This window comes from Gouania willdenowi, chromosome 20 (assembly GCF_900634775.1).
Source record: "Gouania willdenowi chromosome 20, fGouWil2.1, whole genome shotgun sequence".
NCBI classification, from domain to species: Eukaryota; Metazoa; Chordata; class Actinopteri; order Blenniiformes; family Gobiesocidae; genus Gouania; species Gouania willdenowi.
In genome coordinates, this window is record NC_041063.1 from 5,473,291 (window position 1) to 5,490,410 (window position 17,120).

General features: G+C 38.3%; 2 protein-coding genes and 1 long non-coding RNA gene across 3 annotated transcripts in view; all 3 read left to right on the forward strand.

Moving 5' to 3' along the window:
- Positions 1-350: 350 nt before the first annotated feature.
- LOC114453923 (uncharacterized) lies at positions 351-2,453 on the forward strand. Its single transcript, XR_003672489.1, has 7 exons — positions 351-489; positions 1,390-1,479; positions 1,580-1,641; positions 1,717-1,840; positions 2,043-2,176; positions 2,250-2,278; positions 2,392-2,453. It is a non-coding gene; the product is annotated as an uncharacterized LOC114453923 (long non-coding RNA).
- Positions 2,454-2,879: 426 nt separating this feature from the next.
- Positions 2,880-8,575, forward strand: LOC114454532 (centrosome and spindle pole associated protein 1-like). The gene is made up of 14 exons (XM_028435080.1): positions 2,880-2,900; positions 3,507-3,600; positions 5,826-5,877; positions 5,962-6,045; positions 6,118-6,220; positions 6,320-6,383; positions 6,507-6,688; positions 6,763-7,187; positions 7,533-7,599; positions 7,701-7,770; positions 7,844-7,991; positions 8,076-8,174; positions 8,256-8,317; positions 8,414-8,575. The coding sequence occupies exons 3-14, from the start codon at positions 5,853-5,855 to the stop codon at positions 8,573-8,575; spliced, it is 1,491 nt and encodes a 496-aa protein (XP_028290881.1). The 5' UTR covers positions 2,880-2,900; positions 3,507-3,600; positions 5,826-5,852.
- A 3,524-nt stretch (positions 8,576-12,099) lies between these two features.
- LOC114453919 (heparan sulfate glucosamine 3-O-sulfotransferase 1-like) overlaps positions 12,100-17,120 on the forward strand; it is a 25,300-nt gene continuing 20,279 nt past the window's right edge. Inside the window, exon 1 of the mRNA XM_028433933.1 lies at positions 12,100-12,188. The gene's annotated coding sequence lies outside the window, so the exon portion shown is untranslated. The remainder of the gene's footprint in view (positions 12,189-17,120) is intronic.

Consider the following 17,120-nt stretch of genomic DNA (forward strand, 5'->3'; position numbering starts at 1 on the left):
ATTAATAAGAGCTTGCGTGAATGCGGGGGCAAGCAAGGTGAACAGAAGTCCTCAATCTGGTCATGATCTTTACACTATTTGTGACTCATACTGTTGCACCTGTGCTGCCACTTGCTCCATCTTTAAGGACAGTGTGTATCCCAACTGAGCTTGGTGCTGGAACTCCTTGAGGCACCTGTTGACTGTTCCTGATGAGTCCATCGTGGCCAGATTTTTCTGAAAGGTGATGTGTACAGGTTTGGACCTAGAGACAGGGACAGAGGCAATAGATGTGTTTAGATGTTTCCTTTCTGTCACCACGTCTTGGATAACTAGGAAACTTAGCATGTCAAACACTAAGGAAACAAGGAAGAGAAATCCCTGCCGTGTTGCAGGCTTCACATCCAAATAGAATTTAAAAGAAAATATCACTTTCCACACTCCATTTTTACTCCCAACACAGTCTGGACTGGAAGTTCATCGTGGGGATCCACATCATGAACTCCACTGGTGCGTTCTAAGAACAACAATGTATTAATTGTCCATGCAAAGCACTTTCAACAAATAATGGCATCTATGAACAAGTGAAACTTGCGCCTGTCAAACCATACAGAATAGTTAAATTAGAACTGATGACCTTATCACTGTCGAGGTAGGAATGATAACATTATCACTGAGTCCATCGAATCAGGAGGTGGGGGTGGGGTGTACAAAAATAAATTTGACATCACACACCCTTTAGCCAAACAGCAGCCATGTTGAAAATCTCAGGTCAGTCTGATCCTGATCTGCAGAGATATTTGAGGAACACACAGAAACACAGACAGACAGAGATCTGTTGTTTTTATAAAGAGATATGAACTCCAATGTTTATGAAATGATCACAGAAACTAGAAATCTATCATCTCAACAATCACTGTCTCCTGGACAGTTACAGATGGACTCACCTAAAAGGCTTCATTTACTCTCAGGTGAATCGGGTTAAAAACCAACATGAAGTACGTCAACATGAACCATGTGGCCATAACAGCCTGTTATTGCCCGATCTCGTAAGATCTTTGAAACTAAACAGGTCTGGGCCTGGTTAGGAGACCACTGAGAATTCCAGGTGCCACATTGGGGGACAGTAGCTCCAGTGGTATCTGTCATTGTGTCCTTGGACAAGGCACTTTACCCACATTGCCTAGTATGAATGCAGTGTGTTAGTGAATGTTGGTGGTGGTCGGAGGAGCCGCTGGCACACAATGGGCAGCCTCGCTTCCTTCAGTCTGCCCCAGGGCAGCTGTGGCTACTATAGTAGCTTACCACCACTAAGTATGGAATGAAAGAATAATGCCTTAATTATGTAAAGTGCTTTGAGTGTCTATGATAAAGCGCTATATACTGTATGCATTATTATTATTACAACAGAAGGAGATGAGAAAGCAGGTGAGGCCGATGAAGGAGATTGTGGAAGTTCTCCAGAAAACCCAGGAGGAGCACTCACAGAGGAAACATGAGGTATGGAATCTGCAGGTTTGGAGCTTTGTATAAGATCTTTGTAGGGTTAAATGTGACTATGCAGGGAGGTGATGTATAACAAGCCCCCATTTGTTCACAGGAGCACACAGTGTCGTCTCCAACTGAACGACCCCATCCTGAAGGAATCCCACAGTTAACAATGTAAGAAGCTGGTGATCTTATCACTCTGCTAGTGCTAGTTTCACTTAATACTGCTTTTCTAATCCGTCACGTCAGCGCATCAACAGGATGTGATCAGAAAGCTGTCGGCCCTTCGTGGACATCTCAGAAAGGAGGAAAAACAACTGGAGGTCCAGGTTCATTAAACTCAAACAATCCCTGACTACATTGGATCTAACAGGTAACACTGATCAACAAGAGATTTGTGTTTGGGTGGAACACAGACAATGGAAAAGAAATGCTGCTTTTTGGATTCGAATTAGCCGATCTAATTATATTCAATCTAACCTCACATATGACAGGGATTAGACACACACCTGGCATTTTAACTAGACAAAGTTGGTCAATTGATATATTTTTTTTCCCTATTTGTTTAAACACAGAAGACAATCCAGAGCAGACAATTTTTGATCTGCACCAAAAGAAGCTCCTTGGACATTAGTTTACTGCCATTTTCCAGCTCCTTTACATGTGAACAAGGACAACATCAGGAAGTTTGACCAGTTTAAACACAGAGGTAATAAAGGACACACTCACACAACACTGGGACTATGGTGCTTTTCTCCTCATGGCTTTGTGTTTATTTCTAGAATATCTGGAATATGATCAAAGCCATCAAGTAGGTGTTTTTTTTTTTTTTTGTTTTTTAACTGTTTGATCCAGAAGTTGATAAGGGTTACTGCAGCAAAATGTAGACCTCTTAAATGTTCTTTATTGTATGTCTTCTCTTAGAGAAATCCCAGTGGACATTCAGCCCAGAGAGACAGCATCTTAGAGTCTGATTCCACTTTTATTGGTAAATCAGGCTGATCGTTCACTTTTTCTCACACTTTATGCATGGATGGGATTTGACATTGGATGCATAAAATCCCACAATGATGAACACAATATGTAAAATGTAGAGTAGCAGTTTGCAGTCGAAACATGTCAGGAGATCAAAGTAAAATAAGTTGTCTAAACAAATGAAACGTTATTCTTTTTTGTTTGTTTATTTATTTTTTTTATTGTTGTAATCAATATCCTTTGGGGGTTTTTTTTACACACTGACTCATGTGTATATTCTCCCAAAATGTTTTGGAGGTATAACTATGAGTTTATTTTTTTGTTGTGATATCAGTTTCTGTGAATTGTCATTGTATTTTTTCTATGTTTGTAATAAAAAGAAATAAATCTCTGTTTCAACACATTTCTGTGAGACTGACGCTGCATTCAAGGCAACTCTGAACTCTGTGTTTGATCAGGTAAAAGGTCAGAGAAATTGCAATAAATGCTATAATGTTTGTATGATTAAGCAATGATTAATCTAACAAAGCAAGGCGACATTATAGCATATCTCAGCAACAGGGCATGCAGAGTGACTCACGTAAAAACATCAATGACGTAACTTTTTCATTTCACTCTATGTAATTTCTATATTCTGGATTGTTTTCCCCCATTACTTTAGAAAAAGGATTGGAAACGAATTAAACATAATTTTGCACATGATGCTGGTCTATCCTTACCCATTGATAACAACATATGTGTGAGGGTACGTGTTCACTCTTTTGTCTTTGTGCATGTTTAGTAATTTCTGTTTTAGTTCAGTAAGTGATTCCATAGGAACACTTTGTATTGTCAAGACAGTTCGTTAGAAAACAATAACAAAAAAGCTACAAAAACCATGACCAATAAGCCATGTTTTCTTTTTTTGTGGAGGAAACTCTTTAAATACAAAAGTACATTTTGTGTATTGTGTCTTGTCATAAAAGCTGAGCTGCAGGAAAGGTGTGCTTAGGAGTAAGACATGGGATGTCAAATTACAGGGAAAATTCCCTCACAAGTAATGACTTAATTTGTTTTTCTCAAAGGAAAAACTGAGAGAAAAAAGAATACAACCTCTCCCTCGTGAATGAAGCCCAAAGCAGACAGATAAGGAGGAGAGCATCTGCTGTTCCTTTACCTGTAAGTTCATCAGCCAATAAACAGTAGAAACCATTTGTTTGTGTTATTGTTGCAGAGTAGGTAAAAAAAATCATTTTGGTCTGTATTTTCATGACAGGAAGTTGGGTGACAACCAATCAGGGCCACCTTACACTGAATCACAAACTATTGTTAATGAATGCTTTATCATTCACCTACACTAAATCTCTCACACACATTATCAACTACATTATAATTTTTATGTCTTTACGTATTTGATTGAGCTCTGGTCTTGTATGAATATGTACCTTAAGATTAAAAGTGGCAGTCAATGCAGTTTACATCAAATATCTTTTATTTGCTCTTGGTTTGCAAACTGGAAATAAGTGCAGACAGTCAAAAAAAATAAATAAATGACTTTAAAAAATATATTAAAAAAACAGTAATATTTATTGAATTATGTTGATCAATATGTAATAAATGCAGTTTAAACATGCAGAAAAACAAACTAGAAATAGACAATTAATCAATACTTTAATGTAATGTTTACTGATATGAATAAAAAAACAAAAAATGGGTATACAGAAATATTAATCTACTCGTGCAAACATTACAAAACGTCCCTGAAGGTATTAATGCACCTTAACTACAACTGTTAAATAGTTGTACAACTTCCATTTACAGTTCATGTTTTCTTTATTAAAGCCTGCGGTAATGGTCAACGTGAGGTAATGCTTTGAAAAACACACACAATCACTCACTAGGCCATATGTGTCAAACTCGAGGCCCAGGGACCAGATCTGGCCCTTTAGAGCATCCAATGTGGCCCACAGTAGAAAGTAAAAAATGACAGAAAACATGAATCATTGTGTACATTACCAACTAATTAATTTGTAGAAATCTTAAATACACAAATTCAATGAAATTTCACAATAATTGCAAGGCTCACAAATGTTCTTTGCTTACATCACATGATCTCAAATTGTTAAAAAAAAAACTCAACATTTTTCAAAAGCCTAGCATTTTTCCTGAAATTATTCCACCACATTTCTATGAATTAATTAAAAAAAAAAAATGGTCACAAAATCAAGGTGATTTAAAGTGAATATCCTGTTAGGACTGATATCTGACACTTATTGTTTGGATATTGTCTGTATTAGATATTTTATTTATTCATACCTGGAAGTGCAAACTAAGGCACATTAATCATAAAAAATACTAAATTCTGTGGCCCAATTGACATAAAACTAGTCTCAATTTGGCCCCTGAACTAAAATAAGTTGAGACAAAGTTTGATCAGAAACTACAGGATCTCAACTTAATTTACTATTTTTAAAATCTCACCATACATTTTGACCAACAGATGTCCCCATTGAGCGTTGTGTGTCCGTGTGAGTTTCTACTGTGACACGGTTGTGTAGCATCATTAAAGGTGTGTTTATGTCTTGTTTTGTGCAGTAGTTGATGTTAGTTTGTCTTGTAACACTCAAAATCCATTGTTCTTATCCTTAATGAACTGAAAGCAGTGTTTGCCATGTAAAATGTTTTTCCCCCGTATTTTTGAAGCCAATAGTTTGCATTATAAATGTATCAAACACGACTCTACGCCTTGATAGGTTTATTGTTGTCTTTATTATACTAAATAATTAGTTATTGTAACATAAGTGTAACGTCCGAGTTTTAGGGGCTCTAACTTGCTGTTGTAGACGAGGAACACACGACTTATGCTACAACACTTCCGGACACAACCCGATGCATACCGATGACGTCACTTACATACACGGCGCATCTTAACAGCACAAAACCAATTCGAAGTGTGACGTCAGTGCCGCTGTTTGGAACAACGCCTTCTTCTTAGATACGTCATAAATTCAGCTTTGAAGAATCTACAGGATCGAACCCTCGAAGCATTGTGTACCTTTGTGCTTTCAAATTAACCAAATGTGTTCTCAAAGAAGCCATAAACAAGCAAGAACAAAGGTAATAGAAAATGAAATGAGTGAATATGTGTCAGGGTTGTTATACTAAAATTGGATTTGTTTTTATTCAGTCTTTCTGATTTTTATTTATTTCTTTCAATTTATTTATTTATTTATTTAATTTATTTTTTTCATTCCTTAAAACAAGGCTTTACACAGCAAAAAAAATAAATCTATACATAATGACTGAAAGGGTTAAGGCTGAAGTATATTTCTTATTATTGCCTTACCCAATGAGCACAATTCCAAAATACACAGAACCAATTTTAATCTAAATACTTTTCACAGTTTGGAGCTGGTGTGAGTGACGAAAAAATGCTGCATTTTTCAGCTGACAGAGGTAATGTATAATCTCATCATCTGATAGTAAACACGGGGTTTACTTTTTGCTACAAGCTGCCTGTTTGTGTTTTGCACTCTACAGGTTTAGGTTCAGGATCCAAGCTGGGAACAGACTATGAAAGAAAGAAGAACAAACTTCAACCGCTGGCTACTGGACTCATGATTGGTAAACACATTTCAAATACGAGTAAATATCCTGGCTTCACCCTAGTCAGGAACATCACTGGTGTTTTTGCAGGAGTGTCAGAGGAAGAGAATAAATTGATAGCTGCGACGAAAAAAGAAAAATACAAAGCGGAATTGTTGAAGCAAATCAATGAAAATAAGAGAAACAAAGTCAGGTAAGTTTTTTTTTTTTTTTTTTTTTTTTTTTAAGTGAATTGAACACTGAGGGAAAAGTAAAGAAGGATTGAATACGTGTATCTGCCCTTGTTTGATAGAGGGAAAACACTTGAGGGGACGGTTGGTGTCACTGGAGCTACAAAAAAAGATCTACATAAAAAGGTAGAAAATAGCAGTAGGAAGTAATAAATAAAATAGGAAGTAATATATAAAATAGAATTATATATATATATATGGATAGAAACACCATTGTTTGTCTCTTCTGTGTGATGCTTAATGCTCTAGCTTCCTGAACAGGAAACTCAAAAGAATCCTTCAAGAAGCTCACAGGAGGACTTCAAAGAACCACTGATGAAGTGTTCTGGGTTGGAAACTGGTGCACCTAGAGATGAGGCCTTGTTGGACCATTCCAGTGAAACCTCCCACAGGAACCTCTCACAGGGGCTGGGAGACATGGCTGTACCCAGGTAGCTCTCAGCTGTTCAATGGCACCATGGTAAAATGTTAGCTGCACAAAGCTCAGTCTTTTCTTACTCTACAGGGTTGCGGGTTTGGATCCTGTAGTTTGTCCTCTTTGCTACACTCCACTTCATGCATCTCATCCTTTTTATGGGACTCTAGCATATGCTCCTCCTCATCCTGATGGGACTCTAGCATATGCTCCTCCTCATCATTATGGGACTCCAGCATATGCTCCTCCTCATCCTGATGGGACTCCAGCATATGCTCCTCCTCATCATAATTATGGGACTCCAGCATATGCTCCTCCTCCTCATCCCGATGGGACTCTAGCATATGCTCCTCCTCCTCATCATTATGGGACTCTAGCATATGCTCCTCCTCATCATTATGGGACTCTAGCATATGCTCCTCCTCCTCATCATTATAATGGGACTCAAGTTCATCCACTTGATCCTCCTGACGGGGCCAGTTATCCTTTGGAGCCAACTCTTCCTGACAATCAAGGTAAATAAAGTATTACAACTATCATCATGAAAACACAGATAAAACTTTAAAATGAGATTTTAAGAATATTTTTAAATGAACTACATAAATTATTTTCACTCACACTCATTGTGATGAGTATTCTGCAGACTTTTGTTACCTTTGTTCTCACCATCTTTGCATTAATTAGGTGATGGCATTCATTAATTGTTACTGGGTGTAAATTAGATGAATTCACATTAAAGCAGTTTATATTCATTTATTAAAATGCTACAAAGGAAATGTGAAATGTAGGTGATATATTATTGAACATCATTTTTTTTTTTTTTTTTAACAAATATTGCATACCTGTGTTTGTTTAATCAGATGCTCTGTGTAGAGAGACTTCTCAGTCTGGAAGGCCAATTGGCCAAAGATCATCTGCAGCTATTGAGTGAGTGTTCTCTGCATCTTGATGTCATCATACAGTGGTTTTATGACGTGTATCAAAAAGTTACCAATGTAAATCTCTATGTGATCACTTCCAACTTCCAGACTCTGTGCTGAGAATTCCAGGCAGCAGGGAGAAAGCAAACAGAGCCACTGGGAGGCTCTAAGACAGCAGGTGAATTCAGAATACATGCCATTATATAAAAGGCTACATCGTTTTGTAAACAACCTGTCTCACTGTATTACAGATCAATGAGAGAGAAAAGCTCAAAAAAATGAAGAAAATAGAGGAGGAGCGTTATAATGCTAAAATAGAAGCTGAGAGGATGGCCTACAATCCCTGGGGAAGGGGTGGAGGAGGTGCACCGGTCACAGACGAACAAGGCAACCTCCATAGTAAGTTGATGAGCTAAAGGTAGATGTGAAAAATAATCACTAGCCAGTTTCGTTTTGGAGATTAAGACCTTTCTTTGCCTTTAGGTGACTTGAGACAAATGCACAAAGTGAACAAGGAACGGAGCTTGTTTCCTCGGTGTCCCAGAGCCGGAGCTCACGTTCCTGTTTCCCGTCCTCTGTCAGGTAGTATTTTCTTTTGAATTTTCCAATTACACTTTGCATTGGCAATGTTTGTTTATATCTTTTATCTTTTGGGATTTGCAGCTCTCACTGGTGAGCGTTGCTCAGAACAAGTGAACAAGCACAACCAAGAACTGAAGCAGCAAGTAAGCATGCAAACAGTCTCGACAAATATTCAAACCTAACCTGGTTTCATCTACTCAGACTGACTGGAGATTTAATTCTTGTTATGTTCTTTTTAGATAGAGGAACGCCGTAGAAGGAAGGCTGAGGAGAAAGAGCGTGAGATGAGGGAGGAGGAAGAGCGGGATAAAAAGATAGAGAAGGAGAGGGCTCTGCTTCACAAGATGTACGAGGAAGAACAAAAGCAGCTCAAGATGAAGGTCCTTAAAAAAGGAACTTAATAAATACATTTTTAGCACAACTGTGGTTTATCATACAGATGTCTTTTGACATTTATAGTTCTTTCCAGTCATCCAACGCTGTAAAAACATTTCAGACACAAACATTCAGCAAAAGGTGTCTTTTATCAGACAGATTCCAAAATATGTTCATCAAGCTAGATTCAGTCATTAAAAGGGTCCAAAAAGCAAACTTGAAACAACAATGTATTAAAGGGGACATATCATGCTAAATCCACTTTTTGAGCCCTTAAATGCATTTTGTTGTATATTTAGAGTGCTTAGAAGTACAGAAAAAATCAAATTAGTCTCTTCAGGTGCTCCGTAGATATCTTTATATTCTGTTTTGCTCATATTTTTCAATCTGTTTTGATTTTTCTATTCTCTATTACATTTTTTGAACTATTACATCACAGTATTTGCAGTGGAACTGCCAAATTAGTCCATCAACTCCAGGTCCAACACTTCGAGCAATCCGCCATTTTTATTTCTCGCTTTTATTTTGTAGTCCAAGCTCAAGGATGCCGAAGTTACGAGAGGATAAGTCAAAATGTTGGGTTGTTGGATGTAGTAACCCACACGCTTCATTACACCGTCTCCCAGCATCAGAACCTTTTCAAAGTGCCTGATTGAGTTTTATTTTTCACAGAAATGTACCCAAAGGTCATTTTTGTGTGCGCGAAGCACTTCAAGGATGACTGCTTCTGCAACCTCCGCCAGTATAAAGAAGGATTTGCCGAAAGACTTTGTCTGATTGAGGGTTCAATTCCTTCTATCTTTGAAGAATGACGAACAGATCACTTCGGTAAGCTGTAAATAACGCTCAAAAGTGTGATGAAAAAACGTCCCTGTCATTGTTTTGTTAGCATTAGCAGTTGCACCGTCTTCAGACTTCATATGTTAGCGCTGTGTGCTCCTTTTAGATCCTTGATGATATGGCCTACGTGATTTAATATAAGTCTAAAGTTTTCATTAGTCATTTCATTTTGCCGTTTTTGTCTTTGAAAAGACTGTATTAAAATGCATTTCGTGACGTTAGCTTGGCGCTAGCGTTAGCTCGGTGCTTGTGTTAGCTCACTTGTTAGGGTTCTGCAGGTTCATCATCTTCATTTTCATCTCGCTCCGCTGGGTCCAACTCTGGCTCAAACATGTAAGGCTGGATGGACAAGTCTTCTGTTGTTGACATTTTGTAAATAACCTCTGAATAAAAAGTTTACGCGCCGCTACATAGCCGTATCTCTTCTATCAAACTACAAAAATGGCCGAGCAGGGTGGAGTTGAACCGAGTGTCACCTAAAAAGGGGGCGGGGTATGGAGTGTCTCATTTGCATTTAAAGAGACCACACCAAAACGAGTTGCTCTCAGAAGCACATCAGAAAAGGGGTAGAAAAGGGGTGGAGCTATAATAATGAGGAATTCAGACCCAAGCATTGCAGTTCTGCTTTATAAAGACACAACTGTATGATTTATATCTAAAAAGGAAGGATTTAAAACCATGATATGTCCCCTTTAATTGTTCACACACAGCACTTTTAACAAATAATGGCAACAAATATGAACAAGTGAAACGTGTTACGTGTACTCTCACAAACTATACAGAATAGGTATGTTTTAGGCCATATTGTTTCCCTCTGCTGCAATATTGGCATTTTTTTGCATCTGAATCAGCACACCGCAGCCTCGCCATCCTTTGCATCCACAAGATACTGGCGGCCCCGCCCCCGACAAATTTTCAGGATCCTCTTGACAGGACGGTCTGGTCTTTTGTCCACCGATCCAGGTGGGATGGCGGGGGTGCTTGTGTGGAATGTTGGGTGAATACTGAGACTGTCAGAGACGGGGTTTATTAGTCTTGTTACTGGGAAAGGACTCAGTCTGGTTCATCCTTGCCATCTGTCAATTTGACTGCGGATGGAAGCCTGAGGATAGAATGACAGCTGCCCTCACTAAGGCACAAAACTCCTTCCAGAATCGGGAGGAGAATTGGGGCCCCCCACCCCAGCCCACGAACCGGCAACAATCCAGCAGGACTGCACAGCCCCAGATGGCGCAAGAACAGCAGCCCAGGCCCCGCCTCCCACCAGACAGTGCAAGCCATGGGGCAATGCCTCCCCCCGGCGCAAGAGAGACCGGCGGGAGAGAGGCACCCCAATGGCACAAAACCAATGCGGAGCAGCAGCCCCCAGCCAAAGGCGCAGAACCCACCCACCCACCAGTCTGCAGATAGCAGGACAGACCTACCAAGCCGCCAATACCGACCTCAACCACCGGAACAGCTAGAGCTGTCCCCCAGCAAAGAGCACCAAGCTACCCTGCCCCAACCCCCGCGTAAACGCCAGCCCCCATACCGGCGCGGCAGGCCGCCCCACATGCCGTGAGGCGTGCCCTCAAGGCAACCAGCAGACAAGCAAAGCGCCAAGCCCCACCCGTAGGGAAGGGGCACCCCCGCGCCCCACCAGGCCGGCACTGCTCGGAGAAACCCCGCAAAGAGAGCCCCCTGCAACACCCCTCCACGCCCACCAGAGACCCACCACCCCGCCATGCCCGACAGCACCCCCCCAATCTCTACAGCGCGGCCCAGCCATCAACAGAGGGATTGGGCCCCCACCCGACAGGGCCACATGTGTAAAGTTACCCACCACCCTGTTATGGTGCCTCTCCATTCCCCAATGGCATATACTGTATGTGTATGTGGTCCAATAGCTCCGGAGGGTGGAAATGGTGGTCCCACCCTACGGGGGGTGGTGTGTTGAGGTGCAATTAAAATTGGAGGGATTAGTAGTGCCGCCCCCTTTTTAGTAGCACAGGCCCCACACACATACACCCAGCACGACCCAGGGGAGGCCCCAGCACGGGCGAGGCCCCACAGATCACCCTTCCCTCCCCCCGAAGCTACACAAGCCGGCCCCTGAGGTCCCTCAAGTGAGCCCCCAGGAGGGGGGCGACCCGGCCCACCGTGCCAGCGGTACCCTCAGCAAAGGCGAGCCCCAGGGAACCAGGGAATTTAGCACTTTTTTAGATCATTTAACAGCTTTTTCAGTCACAATAAGAAATTGTGCTGCTTTTAGTTGCTTTAAAAACAGGAAAAGTTAAAGATGTCGATGTAAACCTCTTATCTACCTATAAAAGCAAGGTGTGTGTGTGTGTGTGTGTGTGTGTGTGTGTGTGTGTGTGTGTGTGTGTGTGTGTGTGTGTGTGTGTGTGTGTGTGTGTGTGTGTGTGTGTGTGGAGCACATATCTCCCCGACACAGGGCGAGTTCGACCTGAAACTTAGTCAATGGGTTCCAAATACCCCAAGTGTGTGTATCTGTTATTTTGGAGTAATTTGGTCATTTCAAAATGTTTATTTTAATTTTATTTCACTTCTTGACGGCCCCGAAATGAACCCTTATTTAGCTTTTCACCTCAGGGCATGAGGGGGCGCTAGCGCACCATCTATATCTATTTCACTACACAGTTCCTCACCAGAACAAGAGTCACGTGTCCGGCCAGAGCCAATCGCTGCGCACACAGCCAAGCAGACACCGACTGTAAACACACGAGCGACAGAGAAGAAGATAATTTAGACCGAAACACGGAGCTCTCTGAATAGATCATTTGAAACCATCAGCCACTGGTGAGTCTTTTGCAGACACGTTTCTCAACCCGTTCAATTCTCCATCTGGAAAAATGTGGATTCTCTGTGGTGCCGTGCATGGAAGCTAAGCTCTGACCACTCGGTTCAAAGGTAAAAAACGATTTTTGTTTATTTAAAAAAAGAGCCGAATTGTAGATAATACTTTAATTTACTTACTCACTCATGTAGTTTGGAGCTTTACGTTTTGTTTTGCGCAGTTTTGTTGTTTTTCTGATTGGCGCTACAATCAAAAATTATACTAAATGAGTAAAATAAAACAAACTAAACAATATTTATACAAAAAGTACACAAATAGACTCCAGAAGCACTCTATAATGGCAACCAAAAACACTTACACAAAAAAATGCACAAAAAGACAACTGAAAGATAAAAAAACACTCAAAATGACTCCAAAAAACATACATTACAGAAAAATACACCAAACAACAAAAACGTAAAAATGACTCAATACACAAAACTAAATATTTATACACAAAATGACAACAGAATCACACTCCAATGGCAACAAAAAACTATAATTATACAAAAACACAACAGAAAGATACAAAAATACACAATGACTCCAAAAAACATACATTACAGAAAAATACACCAAGCAAAAAAATATAAAAGTGTGTAAAAAAAAAAAAACAACAACAACAAACACATTTATCATGTTCATGGAAATCACACACACTGTTTTACTTTGCACCCACAAATAAAGCCCTTTATAACACTACAGAGCACAGAGTATGTACACCTCTTTGTACATCCAACCTTCAAACACATACTCATTTGGCCATAATTAACTCTACTTAAGCTCCCACATGAATGCATATTTCTGACGGGCACTGTACTAGTTTACAGAAATAAGAATAAACCAGTTGTAACCACAGGGTGCGACATCAACCCAGTTCTTCTCTATATGTTGCATTATGATGAGCACTTAGGGACTGTTCTCTCACCCAGGGGGTTGATGGGTAGGAGGTGTGGTTTTCCGCCCTATATAATGTGTTGACGCGCTTTGTATCATTTATTCATGTGATGCTGCTGAACTGATTAAAAGCTATACTAACCTCCACCTCATCGTTCCTCATCCTGCCCCAACATCTTCAATTACAAAAAGATTTTGTGATTTATATGCAGAAAAATAGCATATGGATTTATAATGATTAACATTATATTTTATAATATTAAAAATATTGATAATCCAATATTTGAGAAATAATATTTATCTTTTTCATTTCATGTTTTCATTTTTATTTGCACAAATAAACAAGACAAAATGTATACAGTGGTTAAAAGAACATAACTGTGCAGGAGAGAGTGAGAAGACCATTTGAGGTCTTATAAGACCACCTCCCCAAAGTCAAATTAAACAAAACAGGCATGAGCAGGTAGGTCAATATTTTAAATATATATACACATATTTAAAGATGACTTGTGTATTAACATTTTTTAGCTGCATTTTAAAAGAGTCAAAAGTGGATATAGTCTTTAAAACAAGAGATAAATGATTCCAGAGTGAAGGTCCTCTATATTTGAGTGTATTTTGTCTGGCTGAAGTTCTACAGAAGGGCAGATGCAAATCTCTGCAATGCCTGGTGGAGGAGGCATGAACATCTGAAGTATATATGAAAAAAATGCTACAAGCCCTGGGCCTTATATTGGACATATGCACATATTTATACATGAAGAGACAAGTGCAATAAATATTAACATTATACATTGTATTTCCTGAAAAGAGGAGCAGATTAGGAAAATCTATTTGAAAAAATCAAAATTCTTAAAAATATTTTTGTATCAATAAAATCTTATTCAGATAAGTTTGGCATGTAGCACCCCAAATCATATTACAGTTTGTTATATGTGGATAAAGTAAACTATAATACAGTGTCATCATACATTTAGGATCTATTAAGGAGGAAATTCTACTCAAAATAACTATAGATTTCATTATTTTTCGACAAACATGATGAGTGTGAGATTTCCAGGTTAATTTTTGGTCTACAATGACGCCTAAAAATTTAGTTTGAGTCCCTTGACTAATTTTGGTTCCAACAATTAATAGCTCTGCATCTTCTTCATTGAATCTTTTATTTTTTGTGCCGAATATCAAAAAATTAGTTTTTTGTACATTTAGAAAGAGTTGATTTATTTTAAACCACTCAGAGATATTTGATAATTCTTCATTTGCTTCTCTTATTAAACTATTATAATTTGAATGAGATAATAAAAGACGTGTCATCAGCAAACATAAGAGGCAGTACATTATTACAAACATTTCTTAAATCATTGACATAAACAAAAGAGGTCCCAAAATGGAACCCTGTGGTACCCCGCATCTGTGTTTACCTCTGTTTGAGCTTTGATTGTTAACATAAACAAATTGTTCTCTCTCATCCAAATAGTTTTGTATCCATTTTAAGGCATCATCTTTAATACCATAATTTTCTAATTTTGTTGAAAGGATTTTATAATTAACAAATGCTTTTGACAAGTCTAAAAATATACCAATAGTGTTATTTTTATTATCTAGATCTTTTGTGACTTTATCGACAAACTGCAAAAGGGCCATTTCTGTACACATTTTTTCTCTAAAGCCATACTGATGGTCATACAAAATATTATTTTCCGTCGTGTTTAGATATTCTTTAATTTTTCAAGTACTTTAGAAAACAAGGGTAAGACATAAATTGGTCTGTAGTTGTTCAACAAACTGGAATCACCAGATTTGTACATAGGAGTTACTTTGGCTAATTGAAGATCTCCAGGAACAACAGCTGTTTTGAGTGACAAAGAGAGAACATGAGTCAAGGGCTCAAGAATAGAGGAAGCTACTTTCTTTATAAGACAAGCTCTAATTTAATCGTGTCCTGGTGCTGCGTCCCTCATCTTTAATATTATCTGAAGTACCTCATTTGGAGTTGGAGGATCAAATGCATTTAAACAAGAATACATTTTAACACATTTTATTTAAGTAGGTTTTCCTGTTAATACAATATTTTTTGCAAGTGAAGGACAAATATTTACAAAAAAAATTGTTAAAACCATTTGCTATGTTTATGGGATTATTATAATCTCTGATGCCATCAGAAAACTGTGGTGTATACTTCTAGTTGTTTGTTTTTTGTTTAATAATTCATTTATGACATTCCATGTTTTTACTTGAATTTACCAGCTTTTCAGAAAAAATATTTTCTCTTGGCAACATTGAGAATTTTAATGAATTCATTTTTATATTTTTTATAGTATGAAATATTTAAAGGCGCAGGACTAGTGAGACTTTTTATACAACTTATTCTTGGTAATAGAGGATTTTTGTAAACCATGGCTCAGACATTTTCCTTTGTTTATTTTTACTTTGTACATAAGGAAATGATTTATCAAACAAGGATGAAAATACATTCATAAATGCGTGATAAGCCATCTCGACATCCTGGTGTTTGAAAACCTCATCCCATGTTGAATGAGCGAGTGCGGTTTTAAAACATTCCTCATTTTTCTGGTTGAATCTACAACGTCTCAAACTGCATTTTGACTTTGTTTGCAACGGATTTGTAAAATACTGAAATACAGGAAGATGATCTGAGATATCAGCAAGCATAACACCTGAAATAATTGGATTTACAAAATAGTTTGTTAATATGTTATCAATTAACTCTGTTTCCACTTTTCATATTTCAATGTCTGTGTTCATTTAAGTTAATAAACTGTATTTTCAGTGTATTCAATAAAGCTTAACCTCAGCAAGATTCTTTCTTTTTATAATATGTTAAAGTTTATTTATTCAGAAAAACTGTTCCTCAGGAAATCCACTTTGATCTCCTGACATGTTTCCACTAAAACTGCCAGTCTTCCTCAGAGGCATCTGCTGCATTGCTTTGATATTTCTTTTGAAGTTTTTTTTTTTACTTCCGCGTAGTAATAAATAATAAATATGCAAAATTTCAGTTTCCTATGTGCTGTAGATTATGAGATATTAGAAGCTAAAAATGGAAGAAAAATAAGAACCTATGAAAATAACCCCCCCCCACTAAATTGTCCATATTTCATAATACGATCAAACAAAAAAAAAAACTTAGTGTGACTATTGAATATTTAAGAAACAATTGGTAAAAAAAATTCTGATTTTTTTTTTCAGACTAAAGTGTGATGACATGAATTGAGTCGTATTACTTAATGTTGTTTTCTATTGAAGACACTAGAGAGCAGCACATACAGTAGCTCTGCAGCTTGTGTGCACTGTGATGATTGGCTGATCAGGAAAAAGATTAATTTAATCAAACCTTGGTTTAATGAGGGACGAACGATAGAAAATCTGCCTTTAACCTAAGTTTAAATAAGATACACAAGTGTTTATTGCTTTCTTTAAAAGGTGATGTTGAAGGACTCCACAGAGATGGAATGGATTATTATTCATTTGTAGCATAGATCTAGTGCAGGGTTGGGTGACTATCACAGCGGGGGCCACAAAAATTATGATTGTATCTGATCCAAGGACCATACTATTAACATTTATGACAGCATTATAACTAGTGCAGTGTCTGTAGGAAGTCTGTATTCATAGATGTATGGGCAGACTATCTACTGTATACTATCTATATAGACAGTCTGTCCATGCATGTATGAATATATACATATGTAGGTGTTTGTACACATGTATTATCCACACAGCTTTCAACTTATCCTGAGTTATCATGACTACCTGTCAAACACTGAGCTGTTCTGCAAAGCTGCATTTTAGGCAATTTTATGAAATACTCCATGAATGGTATCATGCAGTTCAAACAAATCAAACGTTGCACATCCTTGAACTAAGCAGCAGCCTTGTTGAAAGTCTCAGCTCAATCTGAGCCTGATTCACAGACGCACACACACACAGACAGACAGAGATTCCTTGCTTTTATAGATAGATGACTGATCTGAGCA

Coding starts and splice junctions, on each gene's coding strand:
- LOC114454532 (XM_028435080.1), top strand. CDS start 5,853: ATGCTGCATTTTTCAGCTGACAGAG. Junction 6,384..6,506: donor AAAAAGATCTACATAAAAAG/GTAGAAAATAGC, acceptor TTAATGCTCTAG/CTTCCTGAACAGGAAACTCA. Junction 7,188..7,532: donor AACTCTTCCTGACAATCAAG/GTAAATAAAGTA, acceptor TTGTTTAATCAG/ATGCTCTGTGTAGAGAGACT.